The following is a 27,305-nucleotide window of genomic DNA, read 5'->3' as shown; positions in this document are numbered from 1 at the left end:
CTGAAAATAAAAAGCGAAAATGCGTGTTAAAACAAATTGGTATAAAAAAGTGCATGATATACTAGTTATCCAAGTGGCTTTTCTATACACTTTATTCTTTATTTTGTTTGAGTTTCAGTTTAAGGTTAATTTTCAGAAAGAATTGATGTTATTTATGTCATTATAAAAAGCTTATTAAAAATATTGAAAATCTTTGAAATCAATAGTGTGTAGCTTTAGTTGGTGTGTAGATTTGCTTTCAGTTTTTGAATGACAAGAAAATGGAAAATCGTTTAACAAATTTTATTAGCACTTTTCAGACGAGGCCAAGGCGAATTGCATAATGCGTCGACGATGGCGCGAATGGAAAGCACAAAAGGGATATGGAAAAAAAAACACAAAATTTGTATGTACTTACATATAACCAAAAATATATGTATGTATGTATGTATATTTAGTCAGACATAAACATAACTTTTACTTGGCAACATTTGCTTAGCAACATTTTTATGGACAACCTTTCGCTCTCAAGAGTCAAAAAAAAAGAGAAAAATTTGAAAAGAAAAATAAAAATTCCGCGTGATAAATCAGCGACAACTTCAACTGTGGCTCAAAAACCACCAAAACAACTCCCACTGGAAGTAACAAAATTTGTGGCACGACAAATATTTTTTTTATTTTTTATTATTATTTCTTACCCAGGGCGTCCTTTTATACTTCTTTCTATCTATCTCTCTCTTTCTCTCTCATTTACTCTCTCACTCTGTCATAACAATTCATTATCATTAATTATATTTGCACTCAACAAAATCATGAAAAATTTAACAATGTCGATTAAATTGAAAACAATTTCGATGCCCCGCAAACAAAACGAAAAAAATTTCAATATTTCTCGTCACATTTTTTGCCGTTAGGTTTGAAAACCAAACCCTTCTCTCTGCCCCTTTCGACAAACGAAAAAAAATGGCTCATAAAACATCAAACAGGCAACACAAATCGCAACAACAACAATTTATTGGTCGCATTAACCTCAACGAACTCTAACTCACTTCTGGCGGAGGTTCAGAGGAGAGTCAGTCAGTCAGAGAGGCGGCAGTCCGTCCGTTGTCCAGCCGACCGGCCAATCGATGCGAGTTGTGAAAATATCATTTACGGGGCAATTTGTAAAGAAACTGAAAACTTCAGCGAAATTTTTTTTTTCTCTCTTTTTGCACGAATAACCAGCCAAATGAACGTTGTTGTCGATTTACTTTGGCAACACCAAACAGAAACCCAGTAACAACAACAAAAAGAAAAAGAGTTTTTGTGGTCAACTTGTTAAAGTCGGAAATGGGCACAACAATTGGCTGATCCGTCGATCGCCAGCGTCAGCAGCGGTCAACAACAATAAGGAACGACTAAGACATTCGACCGACCAACCAAACGACCCACCAACCGACCATTCAGCAAACTGACATCGACTGACGACAACAAAGTCTCCAGGCGATAAGTGGGTCCCTTTCGAATGAGTGGAAAGGTGATGGATGGATGGATAGCTCCAAAAGCCCCAACAACCACCACCGACGAGGAGGAGTAGTAGGAGTAGATGGAGGAGAAAAAGATAGACAAGCTGCCGCCGCCAATTTGAGAGGGTGAGGGGTAACGGGGCTTTGGGGAATTTCAATTTTCATGTCTCTCTAATTTTATTTTGCAGACAAACAAATTTTTGACACATTCAAATCATAACAAACAGTCACAACAACACCAGCAATTTATCTATTTGTTAAAAAGCTTAATTTTTGGCATTTTGATTGTACCCAAGCGATAACATTTTGTTTGCAACTTGTACACAATATTTAGTTGTCCGTTTTCAAACATGTAAAAGTAGATTAGATCTTATTTTAAATTTCTCAACCTAACCATAAGGGAAACAATTCTTTTTTGGGACCCCCTTGACCTTTCATCCTGAATCAAAAAAAAGAGTTCAATTTCCCTTCAAGAAACAAAAACCAACTGAACAAAATGAAATGAAGAAGCAATTAATTAATATGAAGTGTGATCTTTTAAAGATCTTAAAAGAATAAAAAGGGTTTAAATAGCCAGAATATTAATTATCGTTTATATGGGATCTATAGTGACTCGATCTAGCTGGTTTATGATTCTAACCTTTAACTCTAAGTTCTCTCAAGACCAAGTTTTAATTATAATGACTATTTTGGCTACTTAATCAAGAATATGTACATATATACAGTTTTTGACAAAGGAAAGGTTTTCTAAAGATTTGAGTAGATCAAATTCAGACCTAAAGACCAGATTACACTTTTCAAATCTATTAGGAGTCACTAAATTCGAAACGAATGTCCAAATTGATTCGAATATCCTAATTTTAAAGTTCAAAAATCAGTAGTTTTTGTCTATTTCTTAACTTATGAGAAATTGGCTCATTTGTGTCTAAATTCTCTTTTCTAATCTATCCAAATAGTAAGTTAATTTTAGGTTTTAGCAAACTATATCGATCAGTAGTTAATTTGAGACTTCCTTCAGATTCCTAGAGGTTTTTAAACCTATATCTTTCAGCTAAAACCAAAAAAAAAAAAAAAAAAAAGGAATGGGCTTAAATTTGAATACTTTATTGTCGGTTGGTAAATGAAAATAAAAGTCAAAGTCATGTGAAAAGTAAATGTTGTCAGGCATTCAAAAGGAGCAAGTGCGAGAGCACCCAAACACTCATTCAATTTACGCATTCACCCAGGAGAAAAATCGAAAGTCAAGCTCAAAAGCAAAACAAATCGAAACTCTAATTGTTTCATTTTCCATTTCGATGTAGTTGTAGTTGTTGTTGTTGTTGTTATGTTGTTGTCTTTCGTCTTGTCACACAGCATGATATGAATTTAATTGAATTGAAACCATTTTGGTGGCATCATCATCTCAACTCAACTCAATTCGATTCGAATCGAAATTAAATAGAGCTGTAAACATATCAATTACCTGACCAAAGCACCAGCAACATTTGGAGCAGCATTTTGTCGTGGCCCAATTAAGTGAAAAAGTAACAATACACACACACTCTTAAACACACACACACATACACGACGCACTTTTTCTCACTCTAAAGGAGTCTTTCTCGTCTTCCTTTTTGCCACTGTGTGTGACACTTTTTCTTGCTCAACTTGTCGCCAAAGCATTTATTTTCCTTTTTTATTTATTTATTTTTTTTTTATCAAAATTGAATCTATTGGAGATGAACGGGAGTTGTGGTTGGTGCACGTTCAGCCCACACATCGTTCAAAGACGACAGTTTTCCATAGACAACAACAACAACAGCAGCAGCTAAGACGACGAGCGACGACGAGTTTTTCCTCACTCACTTTCCAGTAGTCAGTCGGTCGGTTTGGTGCTCATTGTTGATTTTTGTACCCATTGAGAAGTCAAAGTCGCGTCATAGTTAAAAAGATATTTTATCTATGAGTTTGAGTTGGAGTCGAACTTTGTGTGTGTGTGTGTGTTGCGCATTGTTTTTATTGCATTTGACTTTCGTTTGTTTGAAAGTGAATCTCAAATATTTCACCATGTGTGATGCCAATCTGGCATTGGTTTGCTTTTGCTTTTGCTTTGGAGTGTGTGTGTATGAAGAGGAGAGCCAAGGATGGGAAATGCCGGCGAGCGCACCCATGTGTTCGACGTTTGTTTTGTTTTGGACAGAATTTGCGATTTTCTATCCAAAAGTAACAAGGTCATATGAAATGCAGGCAATGCGAGAAGAGTGTGTGTGGGGGGGCGGGGGACAATGGGGGGGAATATCTTTGCTAACTACTAACAATGTCGTTGTCTGGGATTTCGTCCCATATCTTTAACATCTTGGTGTTTTTTTTTTTGGTAGTTTGTGGTGGCTCAAACGCATTTCACTTTCTATTGCAAGGCAGCCACAGCCAGCATTTCCATCTATCCAACCAACAAATGCATTCAAACGCAAGTGGGCCGCCAAAAAAAATATATTTAGCTTCTTTTTTTTTCTGTTTTTCTTTTCACTTTCATTTCCTTTGCAATTTATTTTAAAAAAATTTTAAGTGCATTCCCATGAAACAACAAAATTTGTTAACTTATTCTTTGCAATTGTAGTCTCATCTGATATTTGCTTGACACCTTTTCAAAGGTTTTATATGACGAACGACGACAACACAAATCTTTTGTTTTTTCTGTGTTCAGACAACCGAAAAAATAAAGAGAATAATGCAAAATATCTGCTTGGTTCCGCATTTTGGCTTAGATTATATTACACTTTTGGTCAACAGCAGCAGCAGCAGCAGCAGAAGAGTTATGAGAGCGTTGAGGGCAAAAGAAAGAAGATTCTTGATTCCACTTGAAGAAACTTTCCATCTCTCGAGTTTCCATATTATTTAATTTGAAGTTTTGATTGTGGTAATTTTTTAAGGAAATTTAACCCTCATGATTTTGATATACTTTTCTATCTTTCTCCCCGTCTCTCTCTCTCTCTCTCTGTTTAGCTTTACGTGTAAGTTGGGTTTCACCAATGGCCAATGTCGTTTTGGCCATTTGAAGTTGGAGTTCAATGTGAAAGTGCTGACTCTGGAACTGCTAGAGAGACTGAGACTGAGAGTTATGCATGCACACAATGCCAAGTAGTTCGAATATCTTTGCCTAGATACATTTATGAAATGCATTTTTTAGTGGGCACGTACATACATACATACATACATACACAGGGGGGCAAAAAACAAACCAAACAAAAAAGTCAATGGAGACCTGCGTTTGCTGCTTTTCCCACCATCATCATAATCATCATCATCATCAGCTACAGCGGGCAGCAGGCAATGCCTGGAATCAGACAATGGCTATAGATCTATGAAGTGGTTCCGTTTTGCTCTGTAGCAAGGGGAGAAGGAGATGGTGGAGGAGCTAGAGGAGGAGGTTGCCTCGCACCTGAGGCAACGTCGTCGTCGTCGGCGGCCGTTGCATGTCATTTTCTGACGCTATCTCAATAATTCATACGCAATTGTATTGAACAATAAATTAATCACACGAAAACAAGCCAAACCAAACAAAAAAAAAAAAACAAAAAACCGTAAAAACGGTCCGCCACACACACACAGATACACAGATACATACAGAGAGAGAGAGAGAGAGAGAGACAGCGACACATATATATTAATTTAACCATAAGTAACAATTGATAGATTAGAGATGAGTGCGTGATTGAATTACATTTAAAGTAACTTTAAAAACATATCCTTTTGTTTATTTCAACAAGAAAAATAAAAAAATAAAGTCGTCTTTCTTTTCAAGTTTTTGTCATATCAAATCTAATCGTTTCTAATTGTAGCACCAATAAAACAACCATCAAAATTAATCAATAAATTTAATAATTCTTTTCTAATCTGACCTAGTTATATGCACTCGCTTTTTTTTGGGTCGCCATTTCAAAAGGTAATAAACGGGTCATAGCCTAGAAGTTAATGGACAAATCTCTATTCCCATGAAAGCTTTATTAAGGGGCTTTAACATTATATAGACCAAGAAACTCATAGCAACCCACAAGAACTGTTAGGTATCTATTAAATAAAATAATCATGGATCCTCATCATTATAAGTTATATTTTAAAAGAATTACATGGTAACTGTTATTTAGGTATATTGTCAATTGTTTATTAAAGATTATTTAAATAAATTTAAAAAAATGATTAAAAATTACTATTTTTTTGTCAAAATGAAGCTCTCTTAAGCTTTTGGTATACCTTATTTTATTTTTTGATTCTCGTCTAAGTATATTATCCTAGGTTATACTTGTAAAAAACAAACCAACATGGCAAATAACCAAATGCAATTTCATTCACGAAATCATCTCAAATCTATATGGCACATGTGTTTAAAAAAAAAAAAAATTGGTGGAAATTAAATAAACATACAAAATCAAAAGGAAAGACAGATAGATGGAGAGAGCGAGAAAGAGAGAAACAAAAACAACGAGCAATTTTCCAATTGAACAAACTAACAACAAGATCGAACGTGTTTTGGGTGCAAAAGTCAATTAATCATTAAAAGCAAAAACCGATTCCATGTCCATGTCCATCTACATCCACACAGCACACAGGAAACAAAACATTTTGGCCAAAAAACTGAATGTTTTGTGTCCGTCTCCTCTCTTTTTTTTTATCTTTGTTGGTTTGTTTGTCATAGTCTAAAGTAAAAGTCTACACACGAAAACTATGACAATGGCAAAGTTGTTGTTGCTGCTGCTGTTGTTGTTGTTGTTATTTGCCAATTGCACAATTAATGAACATTTTCCAGATGCCAGGAACTAAGTAGTAAAAACAAAAAGGAGAAAAACACAAAAAATTCCAACAAGTAGCTCAATTTCATCGCGACACACACAGACAAACTCACATCGCCTCCTCCAATGGCCATCACCTCTCCCATTCCCATTCCCATTCCCAATCCCAATCCCAGTCCCAATGACGTTGACGTTGACGACGACGACGACGACGACGACAATGATGACTATGACGACGAAAAATGAGCTTGAAGGAAACTTGTTTTGATGCATTTTTAATTGCTGCTGGTGCTGTGTGTAAGTTACTTTATATGTGTTGGCCCGTCCAACCGTTGTCTAGTTTATTGGCTCAGCTTACAGGTTTGTAATATCTATTTAGCAGGGTGCTTACCTGCCTGGCTGACGACTGTCTGTGTGTTGCCTTTTCATCATATTTTTATACATATATGAATGCATGCGGTAGGTCTATAAGTCAGTCAGTCAGTCAATCAGTCAGTCAGTCAGCCAAGTCTCAAGTTAGTCACTAATGCATACAGTGATTACAAATAGTCCGAGTATAAACATAAAAGCTAATGCTTGCCTTATTTCCGTATCATTTATAGGCCTTTTTTCTCGAAGGATTTTACATAACTTGAAAATTACAATAATTTTTTGGTCATTTAAAATGTCGCAACTATTTAAAGCCAATGAAAATTTTAACACACTCGCATAATGCACAATGATTTTACACATTAATAGTTGATACCCTTTCTACTTGCTAGCCCCTGAAAGCCTATTCCCATGGAGAAAAAGAGTTTTTTATCAATTTATTATCAGAAAAAGAAGTAGCTGAAGCTACTAGAAGATATATGTAGCTTTAAAAAAAACTTCAAAAAGTTACCTAGAAAACCAGAGACCATCCCAAATATTTCAATTCAAGGGTTTGGCTGGTCAAAAAGGAAGTTTTCCTTTGATATGAAAACACAGCTGGACTAAATGGCAAGTAAAACGCATATGTCCTTTTTCGAATGTCAATGTTAGTCTATCTCAAGTTGTGTTCCGTCTCTTTTTATGGTGGTCTAACATGCAATTGGAAACACACACAAAATAAAAAAAAAAAAAACCCCAAACACACATACAAATAAACCAAAAAAACAAAAAATTGCGACCATCGCGTGTTTGGGCCAAGTTTATATGAAAGCCGGCATTTGTGTTTTTGGTTTTTGTTGTTGTTGTTAGTGTTGCAGTTGCTGCTGTTGTTACCCCATAGAAATTAGTTAAACAAAAGTCGTAAACATAAACGTTGAATTTTAATTAGCAAACACTTGTGTGTCTGTGAGTCTGAAAGGGGGAAGGGGAAAGGGGGCGGGTGTCTAGATGGCCGTGCCAAAGAGGTGAGACAAGAAGAAGAAGAATGGGAGCTGCCATAAATATCCCAAATTGCTCTAAGCAAAAACTTTACACATTATTATTAACTAAATGTGGAAATGTGGAAATTTTTCTTTTAGAAATTTTTCCTCGGGGACTGCGGTGTGTGGTGTGGGGGGGTAGGCAGTTGAAATGGCAATTGCCATGGCATGTGTCATGTCATGTCAAAACGTTCAATGACCGGCGGCGGCGGCGGGCATTGGTTAATAGATGACGTTTAGTTGGTCTCGTTTGTCTTTCTGTCTATCAGTCTACCAGTCAATCCATTTTGGGATTTGCATTGTTCATTATAAATTTTAATTTGAAGTGCGAATATATGTAGTTAAAGAAATTTGAAACACAGAAAGGAAAGCTAAAAGATTAATTTGCTTTACTATTGATTATTTTGTATCATTTATCATTTATTTGTCTGTTCGATTACAAATGATCAGGGCCTTGTTAATTTCTCTGTCTAGTTAGTTTTTAACTGCCCCATGGATGGATGGATGAACCACCACCAACTACCAGCAGCCACATCACGTCGTTTGGTGCTCTTTAAAAACGTCATTAACATTAACCTAACAGACTTTTCACCTTGACGACTGACTACAAGAAACTGCAATTTTCTCAACAACAACAACAACAACAACAAACGAGACAGAAATCAACTCATTAAAGTCTCAAAAAAAAAAAAAAAAAAAAAAGCGAAGAGAGAGAGTCCGGCTACTAAAAAGACATTGGAAAATTGGTTAGACGGTAGCAGGCAGAGCAGGCTAGAGGATTGATGGAAGTGGTGGGTGGAAGGGGGTTGGATAAAAAGTCAAAATCAATGCGGGTGTCTGTGTCTATTTCAAACTCTGAGCCACATTCACTTGTCGTCAACGACGGTAGCAACGATGCAGGAACAACAACAACAACAACAACAGCAGCTGCTGCTACTGTTGTTGCATGCAATGGACACAGAGAAGAAGCCAAAGAGTTTTAGGGGAGCACTCTGTTTGCAGTGGACGACAGCAGCAGCAACAGCAATCAAGTAGTCACTGCTTGCCGTCGTCGTCGTCCGCCTCCATCAAGACAAACGTAAATCGTACAACAAACATACATACATATATAATTGAAAACTAAAAAATTTATATCATGTCATTTGGTAAGCCAAAAAACTCCCACACACGTAATAGTCATGGCGCCGATGACTTGAAAGCATCTCGTTGGCTAAAGGTGGCCAAAAAATAAGACTCAAAACGATACTTATTACCCTGTTCAATTTTTGAGTATTGAAAAAACTTTTAAAACTCCAAAACTAACTAACTAGATAAAGGTTCTATTAGCTTTCTTTTTCTTTTTTTTAGTCAAAACCTTTGATACAACGATAAAAATTGTTCAAATTTCGCTTTGAAAAAAGGTCAAGGCATCTATGAGTAAGGCGATCTTTTATTTTTATGAATTTTAATACCGAAAAATTACATATTTTCAAGGAAAGAATATAAGTTTGGTAAAATGATTGATGACATTATCAAAAACCCAAAAAAGGAAATTCAGTGCCAAGTTTTTTTTTTTTTGTTTAGAATTTGAAAGTCATAATTGCAATTTTTGAACAGCATAAATATGGGGATGTAGCTCAGTGGTAGAGCGCTCGCTTTGCATGTGAGAGGCCCCGGGTTCAATCCCCGGCATCTCCAAGTATGAATTTTTTTTTTTCCTATACAAAAAGGATTTACATTCGATTATAGATGTAATTTTCATCTAATTGTAAGTCGATGATCATCAATTACCTGCTTAAAATCGAAATAAAGTTTTATATTTCTAAGCAAGTAGATAAAAATGATATAATTACACATTTTAATCTGATTTATTTGAAATTTTCACTACTTGCAGGAAAATAAAACTCCAATTAATAACAGACGCACTGCACCACTTGCAGTAAAAAAGCCTTTCAATTAGATTTATTTTGCTTTATTTCGCATCTTCTCCAAATCAAATCAAAAAAAAAAAAAAAAAAAAAAAAAAAAGATAAATTGCACATTCCATTTTTGGGAAAATGGGAAAGCTAGCCAGCACCAGCACCACTACTACAGCAGGTATTATAGTAGTCAGTCAGTCAGTCGGTCGCTCGGTCAGTCGGAAGTTGAGGCCAACAGAGTGAAATTCTCCATGTGTATATTTGTTACACTCCATCAAATTCTGTGTTCGCACATTTGACTTACTTTCCTCTTTTGCAATTTGTTGCTTCTAACGGCTTGGTCATTCCTTCGTTTCCACCTTCGCCTCCGTCGGCATTGCCATGGCCATCTCCAATCCTATCCTCACACAGTTCATTTTCACCTGCTATGGCCGGCTGTCACCCTGGCAGCTTGGCAATTTTCACCCATCAGCCCAAAAAAGCATAGAAAAAATCTTGACAAATTAATAAAAACAAGTTGTCAAGCGTCTTTTTTTAGTTTTTATTTTAGAGAACCTGCGGGGCTTTAGTGATGTTTTTTTTCTGTTTCTTTTTCTGCGCTCGCGCAAATTGCATTCTTAATGGTGAGCTCTGTGAGGCCAAGAGGCGGCCTGAGGCTGACAAAGTTTTTCCTATGCAAATGACTTGGGCAGTTCCAATTTGTGTGCCGTTAACGTAAAAACCAAAAAGAAAAAATCACAAACAAAAAAAAACTATCCAAAGTCTTATGGAAATAGAGAGCATAGACTATTTTTTTTTTTTTGTTGCCAAAAAATTTCTCTACAAAAACGTTGGCAAACATATCGATTGTAATGGTTGCCAATTTCTTTTGACAAATTTCACTAAACAATTTCCGCATGGCACAAATACATATTAGTAAATAAATTAACCCGAACTTCCCATGATTTAAGTTTGTTTTTATTTGGTTCAAGAACGACATAAAGATATGTTTATTTAATGCGAACTTTAATTGGTCGATGGATTACAGCTTAACTTCTTTTATCCTTCATCTTTTTAGTATTTAATTTATTTTAAATATTTATTCAAGTTTCACATTTAATTTTTAATATAAGCTTTAAACGTCTTATTTACACGATGTCGAATTTCACTTGCAACGTTGTCGAATTTCTTTATTTGAAGGGTTACTCTAAAACTTTAACATGTGATAACACTTTGAATAGAAATGATAAGATAGATTTTGTTAATGAGATTCTCCTCGTTATGTTTTGTCAAATGGGGAATTATCAATAAATATTCATTCCATTTTGCCGTCCTGTTATTGTTACGTTTATAATGTGACCTAACAACCCAAATTGAGTAATAAAAGCTTGCACCTATAGATATATCATTTATTTTTGTTTTTTTGACGACGACGACGACAACAAATGGAGTTCTAATTGAAAGATGAGGGCGGAGCGCGCAATCGACCGTTAGATAAACATCAAATGCGCATGCATGAGTGTAAATAACAGTAAAACTCATATACTCCTGTATCCATGACACGCTGCTCCTCTCCCTCTTAGTGCTTTGCAACAGACACTCCCTGCCCCTGCCCCTCCTGCCGCCTTCCATGACAAAAAAAAAACAACGAAAAATAGCTGACTAATGGCTAGGATAGAGAGAGAACCACACCGGGGGCCAGAGCCACGCCTCAATCAACACCACACGCCGACATATTAAAGCGTGTAATTAGTTTCTCAAGATTGAAGTTGCAGTTTGGTTGGATCGTTCCCTCTCTCTATCTATCTGCCTGATTGACTGACAGAAAGCCTGGCATTCCAGACATGCATTTCAAGAGAGATACATCATAAATAGGGAGAAAGACTGAGAGAGATAGCGAGAGGGAGAGAGAGAGGTCAAGTGCATGGTCTAGGCCTCACCCACCCAAATAAGTTCTTCATCGTCACCGTCACCCGTCACGTCATTCCTTCCTCTGTCTCTCCTTCCCCCTCCCCCCTCCCCATCCCACAACTCCTGTTTAAGCATTGTCATAGTGATGATTATGATGATGATGATATTTACACACAATCACACAAAAAGTGCATGTGGCAAAAGTCTGCCTAGTCAAAAGCCAAAATCAATAACAATTAGTTGCCACGACTCCCTCCGATTGATATACACTTTCAGAAATCTCATGATCATTAAAAATGCAATCAATTTCTAACAATTAACTATGGGTTGCTATAGAAAATCCATTGTAAAAGATCCATACTTGATAGTTCATTCAATTCTATTTGTTTGAGATTGTTAAATGGCTCAGGGAGAATCTATATATATAATATACATATAGATCGTTCATTTCCGGAAGAAAATCATTCTTTTATGCCGACAACTTGGTAGTTTAAGAGTTAAAATATGATTCTTTGGGGAATAAATTTCTCTCAATGCCCTCCTCGAGGATCAGTCACTATAGTATCAATCGATAGAACAGAAATATTCAAATGATAATAAAACTTTTAAAAATGATTTTTGAACTTACTACCAAGTTTCAGTTAAATTTTTTCAAGAGAAAACTACAGAATTTTCTAGCCAACCGACTAGAAAATGTCATCAATCCTATTAGTAAAGTTTTTCCAGTGACAAATGGTCAATGAACTTTTTTCTTCAAGTGTAGAGAGTGTAGAGCCAACGGTTTTTATGCAAAGTACTACTTTTGAGGGGCTGTTGTCTTGCTAGACAACAACAAAAAAGGAAACACCACTCCATGGTTGTTTGTGTGCTGGTGGGGGAGGAGTGGGGAGGAGGATGGAGTGGTATAGCTCTAGCTGTAGCCATGTCATGTCATTGAAATGGACAAAGAGATGACTTTGACTTTGTATAAATTGAATTTTCTTGGAATGAAAAAAGAAGAAAACTAACTTGAAATGAACTGAAACCAATCAAGTTAATGCAGACATATTCGAATATTCTATATTCTAATTTATCATGGGCCAGGCCAATGCCAAGCTTTGCCAGTTTCGTGCATTTCAAACTCTTTCTCAACTCTTTGGCGTCAAGTGCTAATGATGTAATGTTTGTTAGGGTTTTTCTTTTGATTTCCAACTCTGATGCAGAGAGCGAGATAAACATATCAAATTAATTTGTGCCGCCAAAAAAACAGAGCACAGCAAATCAAAAGAGTTGCGTGTGAGGTAATTAAAGAGATTTATGCGGTTTGCTGGCTGGTGCCTCTAGATTCCCTGCCATGCATCAATGTACATAGGTAGGTCACCCTTTTTTTTTTTTTTTTTTGAAGAATTTTTAATGATTTAAACTTGAAAACTTGAAGGAAGGAAAGACAAAAAAAAACATTCAAGTTGCTGCAAAGCAGTTACGGGGTGTGAAATGAGGTCATTGGAAAGTTAAAGTTTATTATCTTTTGGCTCTGGTTAGTTATCATCTCTTTGTAATGTTGCAGCCAGAGAAGGTGTCGGCTGAGCTGGAGTGGGGTAGGGTGAGGGGTGGGGGGGTGGTGCGTGTATGCGTGCGTGTGAAGTGAACAAGTGGAGTGGTGAAGTGGGCAAAAGAAGTTGATAAATGGATTTGGTTTGCTTACTTAATGGGTCAACATCTACAGCACAGATATAAAAACAGATACAGATATAGCCAGGAAACGGGACGATATCGCATAACATAAAGGATTTTCCATTCCAATTCAGTTCAACCCAAATGCAATTGTCTGTAGGTTTAAGAAGATTAACTAGTTTATTCATATGTATTATTCCACCTTGGTGTTGTTGTTTCCTTAAGTATTTCTCATATTAACAAACAATCAAATTTGATGCATGGTGTTCCACATTTTCACCATTTTCAATGCGTTTTGTATAAGGAAGTATTTCACATACTTTTGAGCTCCTTCCCTTTTTTTCCAACCCCCCTCTCCCCGTGCGTCAACTATTTATGCGTTTCGCCAGCCAACCAACTGGCATAATTCCCAGAGAAAATGCATTAATAAAACAACAACAGCATGCACATGTGGATATACATATGTACAGGTGGGGGGAACTGCAATAAATACAGTTATGTCTCAATTTGTTGAAAACCAGTTAAACATTAAGAAAAGTAAACAATTTCTTTATTAAAAAGAAAAGAAAATTGCGTATGCGAAACGTGACATCGATCGTTGAGTTACCCTGTGCAAGGATTTATACTAATATTTTTCATTAACTTAAACCTTCTTGTCAACTAAAACAAAGTCTAATGATCTCTCTGTTTATTAAGACTGTTAAGCCATTAAAAATGTCCCTATTAAATGATCCATGAAGAAGATAGTGTTCTATAGTGAGAACAAAAAGAGACATAAAAAAATGGATATCAATTAAGAGAGATAGCAAACAAATAACCAAACTAAACTAAACTTAGTCTAATACAACCCGTGGCCCTTTTTCAATGAGAGGGTATTAAGATTAAATTGCAAACAATGCAAGTAGGAAAAACCTCGTCAAATTGGTAAACAAAATGAAAACTGTTTTTGTTTTCCTGCTTCCCATGCATAAAGTTGGTCAGTGGAGAGAAAAAAAATGGTTGGAAAATTGTTTTGAAGGATGCAAATTGGCAAAGAAAAAATGAGAAAAAAAAAAATGCTTTTCTTGATAAATTTCACATTTCATCAGCCTTTAACCTCTCTCACCAACCTCACACACAGCCCACGCAGTTTTTGTTGCCCCTTGTTAATGGAGTCTTCAACTGGCAGGCAGACAGTCAGAGTGGGTCTTGCCCCTCTGAATGGTTTTGCCTCCCCCCTCTCTACTTTCGTTTAAATGTGGCGCTTCAATTGCTTTTAATGGTCACTTGCCGCCGCCGCCGCTTGTGCTCTCTCTTCTTCCTCTTGCCACTGCACTTTCCGTTTAACTGTCGCAAGTTTGTTTACTGTTTCAGGTTTGTTTTTTTTTTCTCAGTTTTTTCGTATTATATTTATGGCCGGACTTCAGCATGGGGTCTGCTGTGGTCTCTTCCCCATTGAGCTCATTGAGCACTCGCACGCACGCCTCCGCTTGGTTATTGTCCCTCCATCCATCTGTCCATCCAGCTAACAGCAACCTTTCCCCTGCCCCCACTGCCCTCTCCTTCAGTTCATCGTGCAACACGCAATTAAAAAGCGTTCCCCTTGTAAATTGTCAGTGGAGCGCAGTGGAGCATTCAAGTTAGAGACTCGTCTTAAATACAAAAAAAAAAACAACACAACAAATAAAATTGCTGCAATTTGATTTACGGGGTATGAGTGAGGGGGTGGGGGCTCCCTTTAATGCCTTCCCCTGCTCTCCTCTATCTTCCCCTCCCCTGGCTGTTTGCTATATTCATATTTCCAAATGCAAAGCTCTTTAACTACATATATTCAATATCTTCAGTGTGTCCCTCTTCAGGGTCGATCGTTTCAAATGCTCTTGGCACGCAATTAGCATATGAATTTTTTTTTTTTTTTTTATTTCATTTTCTGTTTGTTTGAGGTCTTTCGAAAAAATGTCGTTTGAAATTTCATTACCGAGGTAAAACTTGGTAAAGCATAGTACTACAATTTTAATACGGGCCTGGGCTTGGCTTTGAGAAATGACATAAGAGTATAATATTATAATAGATATTTGTGTTTGAATTAAATGTTTGCAAACACCTTGAATAGAGATGTATTCTAACAAGTTTTTTTTGTAAATATGAAAATGAATTTATCGGCGTGTTTAGAGATTCAATTTGACTAAGCGAGACTTTGTTGGTTTAAGTTAAGCATTTAATTAGAGTGTTTTGAAATTAATACTATGCAGGGCATCTTGTAGTTTACTTTTTCTTTAACATACTTTGGATTTACTTTTTTTGGTGGTTGTAAACAAATTTTATGTTGAAGAAACAACAATTGGAGGAAAAGACAAAGACCTAAACTTGGAATAAATCTGTAATCTAATTATGATAAGTACAAAAGCTGTTATTATTATCTGTTTTTTTCTACTTTAAATTGAAATATACTAATTTTTTTAATCCTGATCCATATAAGACTCTCGAGTTATAGAAATAACATAGTCTAAATCTCACATAGGGGAAAGGGATCTAATCAAAACTCACTAAATCTCACTTGACGGTGACGGAGTGGGGGTCTAAATTGAAAAAAAAAAATCTGCTCACGTAATTAATGGATATCCCAAATATATAAAAACTAATTAAATTATATATGAATGTAACTTTTAATACGAAATATTGAAGAAACATTGAAAAACTATTGAAATTTTATTTGGATATTAGCACAAGAACCTAAAATGTATTGTTTACTAGGTTAAACTATTGATAAAAAGGCCTTGTAATTAAAAAAAAAACTCTTTTGAAATCTCAGATATTCAGTTTTCAATAAAACAAACTGTATGTGGGGCAATGGCTTATGATCGATTATTGATGATATTTGTTGTTGTTGCTGTGTTCTATTTCGAAAGAAATCTACTTCTAACTCAAACCCCTCATTTACATAATCGTTTGACTCATTTTTCATAACAGACAGACAGACACAGAGCGCATTCCCATTTTGTAGCCTATCAAATTAATTAGACATCATTAGAGAGATTCCTCAGTTTCTCCCCCTCTCTCTCGCTCTCCCACTCACTCTAATATGGGGCGCGTCAAGGTCCATTTATCGATACATCTTAAATGTTTAAACCCTTTATATATCTCTCTCTATCTCTCTCGCTCTCGAAAAGGTCAATTAGTGGGTGTGTCAGTTGGTCAATGAACTACTAAAGACTAGATGAAATATTCTTTTCACCAATCAACCAACCACCTGAACAACAAAACAAAAAGTCAAACAATTTACTTAGTTTTGCGTTTAAATGTCGTTTTCCATTTGCATCGACATTAGTTTAATCTAGACGGGGAGAGTCTGCCACAGCTGCTGCAATCGGTTTTTTTTTTCTTTCTTTCTTCTCCTCGTTTGTTATTTTTTTTTTTTTTTTTTCATTTGTTGCTTTCTTTCTTAGTTTGCATTGCTTCCTTGTTTGCCAATTGCATTTTCAATAGACTTCAACTTGCATTATTTGCATCATGGCTAAGAGAAATAAAAAAAAATGAGCGAAGATAGATACGAGTAGATATTTAGATAGGCAGACACTCATTCATTCACTCACTTACTCATTCAATCAACCTTTCATTTGTCCTCTCTCTCTCTCTCTCTGTTACACACACATTTTGTCCATCTCCCTCTCTCACGATTTATTGGGTTTTTTCTCTCCTTTTTGCCAGTCAATTCATTCAAAATTTTGTAACTGTTTTGTCTGCCAATTTGACATTTCTGTCAAGAGTCTCCTTTCCCCTTTCCGTTATATTTTATGAGCTTTGTGGGTGTGCGCGTCTTAGTCTCTCTCTGTGGTTGTGTGTCTCTCTGTGTGTGTGTGTAAGCAAGTTTTCCTGTGCGTGGTTGTCACCCCCTTTTGTCCCCCCCACATCCTTCATGGCAAGCAGTCAGTCCCCTCCTTCATCATTTGTCGCTGCAATTTCAAATGTTGTCATGTCTCTTTTCTGGTAAACAAATGCAATAAATTTGCTAATACAATTTAATATGACTTGGTGATCTAAAGACATGCCAAAAGGATTATGTTGCCGTTTGAGTTTGAGTTTCTGTTTTGCCCCCATTGGTTGCTTGTTTGGTGGTTGCCCAGCCACTCCTAAAAATAACACACACACACTCACACACACACACACACAAATAAATTCAAAACCCTGGGAACGTATGTACATGCACATGGGATAAGAGGCATATAGGAAGGAATGATGTCAGAACTTCCAACTTTGTCGAAAAAATTCAATTAGTTGCCAAACGAAAACACATTAGAAATAACACACAGCCGACCAAAGGGGAGGAGAAGGGAGAGATAGAGAGACAAAGCAAAGCAACACGAGGGGCTAGCAGTCCAAAAGGGAAACGGAAAAAACAACTGTGATATGTTGACAGCTCACTGCTGCTGCTGACGTCGACGTCGCCGCCGCCGCCGCCGCCATATAAAAGTAATTGTAGTGCCTCCACCAGTTTGAGGGGAAGCGGAGAAGGGGCAAAGCGTTGGCAACCCGCATAAATTTTAATTCCTCTACCCTGCAGGCTATTTAAAGGGTATAATAAAGATCACCCACAACTCACACGCCTTTAGAATCTATAAGCATTCTATATAGAACATGCCCAAATCAAAGTCTTTGAGTTTTGCCTTTACTGTAGACAAGTAGAATATTTTAAAGTCACCCACAAGAGCCTATATCTTCTATCCATATGAATTCTTGATCACTTAAACTTATCGATTGTCGATTTTGATTTCTGGTGATCAGAAAACGCTTTGTTTATGTATCTAAATGAATTTTCAAACACATTTTTAACCTTTTCAGATAAAAAATTATATAAATTTTTATCAGTAAATCGATTTTAGAGCCACATATATTAATTTTTGCTGTGGAGATGCCGATCGTGTCGAGTAATTAGCCTCAAAAGTCCTTTTAAATGCCTTCCATTTAACAGGAAACTGAGAAGAAGGTGCGTCAATTAAATCAAACCAGAACTTTATTAATTAAGTGTTTAATTTCAGTTCGAATAAACACAAAAACAATCTCATTAAAAAGATTTTAAGAGCATAAATGTAGGATATGACCAAGTCGTTGGATTTTTAATTTTTTTCGATTCATATTCCTGCTTGGCTAAGCACATTCCCTTCCCTGTAGTATGTAAGACGATTCATTGAATTTTGCCATCATACACATAAAAGCAAACTGAGCTAATCAAATTTGCAAAACTCTTTCACTGTAAGTGGATTGTATTCAAAAACAAATTCAAAATGAGTGAAAACATTCAAAACGTTAACAAGACAAAACTTAGGCTAAAAAAAACTATTTTAATCCCCTTTGTCCCCTTTGTAATCAAAAGTTTAATGGCTTTTATAGCCACAATATAGATCTAAACATCTTTCAATTGGCGAATCAATGATGAATGTTTGAATGGCTACAATAAATAAAACATAAATAACAAAAAAACATGGCATATAAGAATTAAAATAAAAAAAAAAAACAAATATAAGCACTTTTGTTGAAATAAATTTTATCATTAATTATATAGATTATCAGTACGAAAGTGAATGTTTGGTATAATGGGAACACATATCAATCATTAATGATTCCATTTAAAATATTATCATATGTTTCCTTAACTTTTGATCAACTTTTTGATCAAATTACTAGGTTGAATTCCTTATCGGTTTTTGCTTTTAGTTCAATTATAAAAATTATGTAGTAACTTACATTTGTTAAGAAAACCAAAATAAAAAAAAAAATAGAGCAAACTCTGGAAAATCAATCAAAATAATAAGACATATAATGAATAGAATTTTAAATTGGCTAAAGGTCCTCATGCACGGCTCACTGACATCCAGTTCACAGCCATCAAATCTTGAGCCATCCGCATCATCACCGATAACCACAAACACCTCCCTTCTATCATTTAGTCGTTTTGCTGCAGCATCTTCTTCTAATTCCCGCCCGCACAGTCGTCATGTCTTCTTCTCTCCGAGCACTTTGGAGCATGTATCGCATCGTTCAGTGTTAATCAAGGCTGAGACATCGGCCTTTCAGAATTTTGTCAATGATATGTACGAGGCCTATTACCGTATGCAATTATCATCGATGGCCGATGGTCAGGGATTGGGTCAGGGACAAAAGATGCCGCCTTCTAGTCAGCTAAGTCTCAAGGATTTGGTTTTATTGCAACGCCTGGCCAGGGATATGTGGAAACATATGAAGTCAGAACAAAGGAAACATTATGTCGCATTGGCCAAAGAGGCACAACAACGAAGACGTCGTCGTCTGCCACCAGATCCCTATAGAAGTAGGAGACAACAATTGATTAAAAATCAGTAAATCATCAATCAATAATTTTGATGGAATTGAAACAGAGAGAGATTATGAAAATTTGTGTCAGCAAATTGAAAATAAAGTTTGAAAACAAGTTTTTGTCATTTCATTTGGTATCTTCACCCACGTTAAAATGTTATTAAGCTAAGTTATGTTTCCCTTCATTAGAGTTCCAAATATGGTTTGCTTTTTGTCCATTCAATTGCATTAAAAGAAGGAAGGAGTGAGAGAGAGAGGGAGAAAGGGTAAATCTACATACTATTATCATTTATATATAGTACATGGTGCATATCCGGTTCAACCAACAGATCGACAACATTATGCCGGATTATAATAATCAAATGTCGCGACATATCACAACTCGCCGACTCAACTGACTCACCTACGCCGAAAAAGAGGAGTAGTTGGAGAAGATAATGCATTTTTTTTTTTTATTTTATAGTCTCTTTCTCTTTTGCATAACGATATTGGTTAAAACTTGTCGTAACAATAGAAAATTTTCAAGATAATGTTGGCATTAGGGTTAATTCGACTTTGTTTTGGCTTGAGATCTATCTGATTTCTATCTTGCCATCATGCAACCTGCCTCCTTTTTTATTTAGGGGGTTTCTTTCTTTTTTGTTTTTACTCATTGATTGAGGCGTGAAAACGTAGCCACCTGACAAGGAGGTGTGGCGGATTGTTGTTGTGATGGCAGGCAATCAACGATACGGTACTCCCTCCACACGCATCGGCCCCATCATCATCATCATCATCACTATGCCATCCTTAACGACGACAACCACCTGACCACCAACCATATGTAGGCCCACAAAATGTGGGCCAATGTTGCTGACCGTCCACTTTTTTTTGTGTTTTCTTTTTTCATGCGTAATTAAAGCCATGGAAATCAGTGCAAGAGTTGGACAGGGAACGAGGCGCCATCCATACACACACACACACTTACTATATATACTTGTCATTTGATCACGTAAAGAGAAAACACTGACTTCCTGGAACAACCACAATATCAACAACATTTCATGTGGGAGTGGTCAGAGATTTGGTTATATAAAGTGAGGTGCGGCTAAAACTTTCAAAGAATTTAATATGAATTTACCTTTTATTTGTAGACATTTTTGTTTTAGGTGAATAATCAGTGAGTAACAACAACAGCAGAAAACGTACCTGGAAAGTAAACAAGAATAAAATTTATTAAAGTATTTCACATGTTAAGTAAATAGAAGAACGATTCATGCAGTTGGTAATGAAAATTTTTGCAATTGCAATGTAAATTCAGGTGGGGAGAAGAGGCCATCGTAATCTTATCAATTCTGTAGCACTGCTGATAGTGAGCTAATAAGGTGAGAGAATTGAGCGGACAAAGCTGATGTGACAGCAAAACTTGATCACGAGACAACAAATATTGTCAACTACAAGATTGGTTTCGAGAAAAAATGTATCTAAAGATCATCGTAAAGATCGGGGAACATATTTTAATCAAAATGTAACAAAGTAAGATAGGTACAACATCGATTTGAAGTAAAGATCACTTTAAAGATCAGCTGAAAGATGGGAGAACAGATTGGAATTGAGACCAAAATAACGACCAGAGTGAGGTGTCAAAGTAGAAACATATAGGAGTAAAGATCGAAGTTCAGATCAAAATACTCCAGAAATATGATTATTTTTCGTGTCTTCTTTCTCCAAGTGTATTAATCAACTTGTATAATTTTTGATATTAGATAAAATTTGTAATTAAAAGTACAAATTCATATGTTGTATATATATATTTAATTGCATAATTGTTGAAAGAAATCATCATCAGACCATCAGCTGTTGATGTTTTTGCTTGCTTGCGATCTTCACTCTCTCACGAACAACAAAAACAGACGAAGTAGAAGAAGAAGAGGAAAAAAAACTTGTTCTTATCTTTTCACAGATCATCATTCGATGATAAATATTCTCCTTCTACGCTGTGTTTCTCAGGCTGTCTCGAGCTACGCTCGTTTGAGATTTTCCCCCCAGAGGGCAAAAAGATAGTCCATAGCAGGATAATCATTTTAACACTTAACACATAATCTCTTTAGAAAATTATGCTATTGCCCCACGAGAAATAAACTTTGATGTCATCTTAGAGACATGATTAGACCGGCCGGCCGTTTGGGCCACAAGCAGTTCAGTTAGCAGCAGCAGCAAGCGAAAGCATCATAAATTGTACTGACCATGCGAAAAAAAAGATGCAAAAGAAAAATTGTGTAACGGTTTCAATCTCTTTTTCTCTCTCTCTGTCTTTTTCTTCCAGGTGTTGGTACCATAAATGGCCAACGCTAATTGCTTTGTTGACCATAAGAAACTATATATGTATATACGTTGAAAACTTCACTGAAGAAGACAGAAAGAAAAAAAACTTTTCTACTATTACTATCCTTTCTGGGCAAACACTATCGTTAGAGCAAATCAACAATGATCCAGAGCAGAGCGCAATGCAAATAATACAAAAGAAGTCGTCCCCAAAAGGCTTTTTCAAATATCATAATATCAGTGATTGAAAACAAGTCCAACATCCAACAACAAAAAATTACCCCAAAAAACTTAAATCACAAAAAAAAAAAAAACTACTTTGGACGGAAACCCAGAGGGTGTTTACTTTGAAACTAGAATATGGTAAAGAAGTTGATATACCCTTTCTTCCTATTTTATTCAATTTTACTGAAAATTCAATCAATCTAATAGTGAAAAACTTTATGCAGAATCAGTAATTATTAAGTTATTAGATCAAAGTGTTAAACAGAGAGGTAAATACTTTCTAGTTGATGATTGAATTTAAACAATATTACTAAACTATTTTCATTTTCTGAAAACAAAACATTTGCTAAAACGGTATATACCCTTTTGTCTGTGTGTGTGTGTGAAGCAAAGGGTATATGAAAAGAGGGAAAGCCAATCCGAGTCCAAAACGTTCGATCGATGGTCAAGCCCTCAGCCTCAGGGCAACACTTGTAATTTTTTCTTATTATTTTGAAAGCCTGGTGCGATTGCATAAGTAGGACAATGGGGCGTGATATGATAGCCAGTCGGTCGGTTGGTCGGTCGGTCGGCCGGTTGCTTCGACATGGATGCATATAAGTAAGTAGTCTTTATATACAACCTGACTGAAATTTGGGTTAAACGACAAGGAAGTAATTTATGCCAAGAGAACTTTTGATTTTGTTTCTCCCTCCACTTCCACTCCCAAAAAAAAAAAAAACAAGAAGCAGAAACAAATCTGTGTGTATGTTGACCCAATTCTTGGGCTTTTTAATTAAATTTAAGTGTGGGCGCCCTCTCACACGATTTAAATGTCAGAAAATGTCACCAAACGATTGAAAATGTTTCCCACCTTAAACTTAAAATGTGTGAACAAATGTGTCACCTCCCACTCCCACTCCTAAACCCCCCTCACATACCCTCTTCTTTCCTATTTCCCCCGTACAGCAGCACCCACCCAAAACAATAAAAGCAAACCAGAGGAGTCCGGCCCTCCAATTATTTTGGCCATATATATAACGAAATTTCTATACTCTAATTCTTCCCATCAATCAATATATTAATAATTGAAATCAAATTGTTTATCTTTTACACAACAAGCGATAAAGAAACATTTTATTTGTTGCTTCTGCTTCTAAATGTAAAGACTAATATACTCCATGTGTGTGTAAAAAGTAAGGGTGCCATTTAAAAACTTTACTGCACTTAAATGCTTTTGAAAGTGAAGTGATTCGAGTAAGTATGTGCATTTTATATTTTATTTTGTCGTTTATTTATGGTGAGGTGTGTCATTTAGTTTTAGGGTGGCTGGGCATATTAAGACATTTTAGTCATGTATAGAGTAATTGAATTAAAGCCAAGCATTGTTGAATGAACCCAAACAGAACAACAGTCTTTATATTGATGAGTGTTTAATGGGCCAAGATCAGCAGTAATTCTCACTTAACATTGACCAACATTTATTATCCAGTACTTTTTCTGATCTGTCAATGAATAAACCTTTTCTAATGCATTATGCAATGCTGCCGCTGATGCTCCTCATCATCCTATCCAGGAAATGAGGTGAATGCCTTCTTAGCAAGAAAACAGAAACCAAAACGAAACAACAAGAAGAAAACGAACCAAAGTCCACAGAAAAATGCAAAACGAAATCGATATATTTTCAGGGACGCCTGGCCTGGCCAGGCCTGCCTTCTGCCGTTTGTATGCAGTTTATTGTCCTCTCCTTCATTCCGTATGCGATCAGGCGAACGATGCCAACATTGGTGGAGGGTATTGGTTTGGGTGGTGGTGGTAGTGGTGGTGTATATGTTGTATGATGACTAGTTTTTGGGGTGGTGACTCATTTTTCTTTAGAACACTGTTGGTTGTTTTTCGCACAACTTTGCCGCAGTTTTTTTGCTTTTTCAGTTAGTTTAGTTTCCCTTGCCACCTTTCAGGGTAACCACCACCATCTCTTGCTCTCTAAATGCTGCTGCTGAAACCGAAGCCACATCAATCCATCAGCCGACTTTTAAACGTGTCATTCGCCTGCTTTTGCCATACAGCAAAAGCAACAAAGAATAAACGAGTATAGTGAGAGAGACTGACTTTAAAACGACTAAAGCAATGCTCTTTTCTCGATTTATCAATTGTCAATAATCGATAAAACTTGACTTTAAATGGGTAAATATTTACTTAAGCTACTCGGGCCCAAAACGCGCTTAAACTACATAAATTTGGTATCAAACGAAAGAGAAAACTTCCACGAGCACGACATCAGGTGCGCCTTGGCGATTTATTATGTAGTTTTTATGTAATTAGAAAGAAAAATTATGTAATAATTATATTAATTATGCTTAAGTAAATATTTACCAAAATATGTTCAGGATAAAGGATCATGGCTTCTTTATGGCCATGATTTCAATTCTTTCAAAAATTAAATATTCTTATTTAGGATACTGTCCTCTTCTTGCTGAAATACATTTAATTTTTTGTTTACTGCTTTTTACTTTGATAATGGGGGTCTAATACAAACAATTCTTATTGTCGATTGTCTGGAAAATTCCTTTTTTTTATATTGTCAAAATATTTAAGTTCATATCTTGAAACTCTGATTGCCTCTTCTATAGTTTTTGCTTGTTTTCCTCTTAGGCCAATTGCCAAAGTCAGTCAAGTGGACCAAAAGACAAGTAAGTGTAAATACACAAGACACCAAACAACACCAACAACAACGACAAGAACCACTAACTCGACTAAAAGTGTCAATAAATTGTTGCTTGGCTTGTGGAGTCTTGTGAGTAAAAATACATACATACATATACAGAGAATATTTGTATATGTATGCATGTATATTGAGTGTATTTGTTGTCGCTTATATGCTTATCTTCAATATGTTTTTAATGAGTTTTCATGTTCTCTCTGTCACTCGGTTTTGGCTTTGGCGTTTTTTGTTAGCCAATTGACAAACTGTAAATTAATGTCACAGCAACAGAAAACCAATTTAGCATTTAAGTCGAGTCGCAGTTGTTTTGCTTGATAGATGAAACCAACCGCAGAGCAAAAGGGGAAGGAAATGAGACCAGGCCATAAAAACCACAACTTAACTGTCCTTCTTCTCCTTCCGTCATTCATCCAACCATCTACTCTTTCATTCATTCATCTAGACTCACATTCATTCATTGTCGTCGTTGTCAATTCGTCAGTTGTCACATTTGTCAGACTTAATAAGTTTTGCAAAATGTAAAAACAAACTCAATTTTTTTGTTGTTGGTTTTTTATGTTACGGGTCAAAAGCAATTGGCATTACCAACCATGAGCAGTCAGAATAGAGGCTAATTGTAAGTGGATTTTAAAGTTTTAAGGTTTTTGTTTTTTTGTGATTTATGGACCCAACTGCAGAGTGGAAATGACAATTTAACTCCATTCATTGCACTGTTGTGGGGGTGTGAGAATATCACAACTTGAAAATCTGCATAAATTGCATTTTGCTTGGCTTGAAATCAATCCAGATCGATCTGCCTCAGAAAAAAGACTTAATTTTAAAAAGTTCTTGGAGATTTGGCCAAACTTATTTTCCGTTCACAATCTCTTTCCTAATTATGGCGCCAATTTATATAAACTTTAATAAGAGAGTTCTGTTTATCCAATAGGATTGAAAGTTGGGCACTTTATTTGTTATTGTGGTCCAATCGAAAAACCCTTTTAAACTGTTCTACCTATGGTAAATACACCAAAAATTAACCAAAGGAGAAAGGATAAAGAACCATCTACTATAGAAGACTATTTTTATCTGCTTCTGGCCCTCTGCAAGGGCATACAAAAAATAGTGTGGCTGCATACCGTTAAAGGCAAAAAGCTAAAATTATGAGACTTTGTTCTTGCGACACTTTTAATTAAAATTGTATTTCTTTTTGTTTCTAATTTATTGATTTGTGATTAAACAAGTCTTTAATTGCAGTTCCTTTTATTCATTTATTCCGTTTATTATTAGCTATTGAGGTCGTCGTGTATTTCTCTTCACTCATTCATCTCCATTCACAATCACATTCCAAGCAACGTTCGTTCGTTCGTTCGTTTGGTTTGCCCAAAAAAAAAAAAACTTTGCATAGTTGCTTAAAAATAGTTGCAATTAGCGTTTGAAAGCGTGTTGCGTTTTCCCGAGAGAGTCTCGACAACGGACTCTATATCTCCAACAGGCGGCTGGCTGCCTGGCTGAGTGACTCTCTGGGAACATAGTTGACTGTGCTGCTGCTGCGGCGGCTCCTCTAGTACACAATCGACATCATTAATAAAACTCAAGTGGAATTTTCAACAACGAATAACGAGATAAACAAAGTTAGTTTGTTTCTTTAGCCACTTAGCGGACAATTTTTTTTGTTTTTTTTTTTTTTGTCACATGTTTGTTTGGAATTTTCGTTTTCGTTTTATTGGAAATGTGCCAGAGAGAGGAGTCGTCCAGAGGGCCGACACTTGCACTTTTAGGTTTGAAATGTGCATTTTATTTTTATATATGTTAAGTATCAAGCGAGAGATTAGCCATGCCTCTGCTTCTCTCTCTCTCTTGCTGCCTCTCCTTCTCTGTTTGTCAGTTTAATAGGAATTTGTTCTTTATCCTCATGACTGTTGGGGCTGCTGGTATGCGCTGGCTGCATGTGTCTAAAAATAAAACCAAGCCCTTCCATCATCGGCAAATTCTATGTATAGAGCGATGAAGATGAAGAGGAAGGAGGGAGGAAGAGGGGGGAAGAGCAAGCAAACAGAGGAGCATCTTGCCTGCGAAATGAACCATTTTTATTATCTGCCTGCTTATTCCAACTCAATTTATGGTTCGAGACGGATCCATCATCATCATCACCCAACCAACCACCCATCCACCCACCCTCTCTTCCACTCTCTATCTCTCTTCATCTTTATCTTTTAATTGTGCAGCTTCTTTTTATTCTTCTTCTTCCACTTATTCTTCTTCTCTGATTTAATGAACCACAAAATTTTGTCGAGCAAAAGAGGACGCGACTTTTGGACCTTTAGAGAGAAAAATGTTGAAATTGTTTTTGATATCGGAAGGGGGGCTATTGGGAGTGAGATGAGTGTGTGTGTGTGTGTGTTAAAAATAGAGTTCATCCTCAGAGTTACCCTCATTGCGACAACAATAATGGAAAATTTCAGGAATATATGAGATGATCGCCTGGAATGGAAAGGAATGGATGAGTCAAGTTTTTGATTTAGTGCATTCTTTCAAGATGCATAACGAACTCTGCGTATGGAATCTTATTTTATGACATCATCGAATGACAGGCCCGATGTGGCATGTGTCGAATGCGATCCAGGAAATTTATTAGTAGCCAAGATTTTAGTGCCAATAAAGAACTGAGATGATCTTGACAGAATTTTCCAATTAGCCAAACCCTC

General features: G+C 36.2%; 1 protein-coding gene and 1 non-coding gene across 2 annotated transcripts; both read left to right on the top strand.

Moving 5' to 3' along the window:
* Positions 1-9,240: 9,240 nt before the first annotated feature.
* Trnaa-ugc lies at positions 9,241-9,312 on the top strand. The gene has a single exon. It is a non-coding gene; the product is annotated as a tRNA-Ala (tRNA).
* A 9,469-nt stretch (positions 9,313-18,781) lies between these two features.
* LOC6643049 lies at positions 18,782-19,500 on the top strand. Its single transcript, XM_002065710.4, has one exon. It carries the CDS (start codon positions 18,873-18,875, stop codon positions 19,410-19,412), a length of 540 nt encoding a protein of 179 aa, XP_002065746.3. The 5' UTR covers positions 18,782-18,872; the 3' UTR covers positions 19,413-19,500.
* The last annotated feature ends 7,805 nt before the right edge of the window (positions 19,501-27,305 follow it).

Source organism: Drosophila willistoni (genome assembly GCF_018902025.1).
Source record: "Drosophila willistoni isolate 14030-0811.24 chromosome XR unlocalized genomic scaffold, UCI_dwil_1.1 Seg41, whole genome shotgun sequence".
NCBI lineage: Eukaryota > Metazoa > Arthropoda > Insecta > Diptera > Drosophilidae > Drosophila > Drosophila willistoni.
This window is presented reverse-complemented; position numbering and strand designations above follow the sequence as displayed.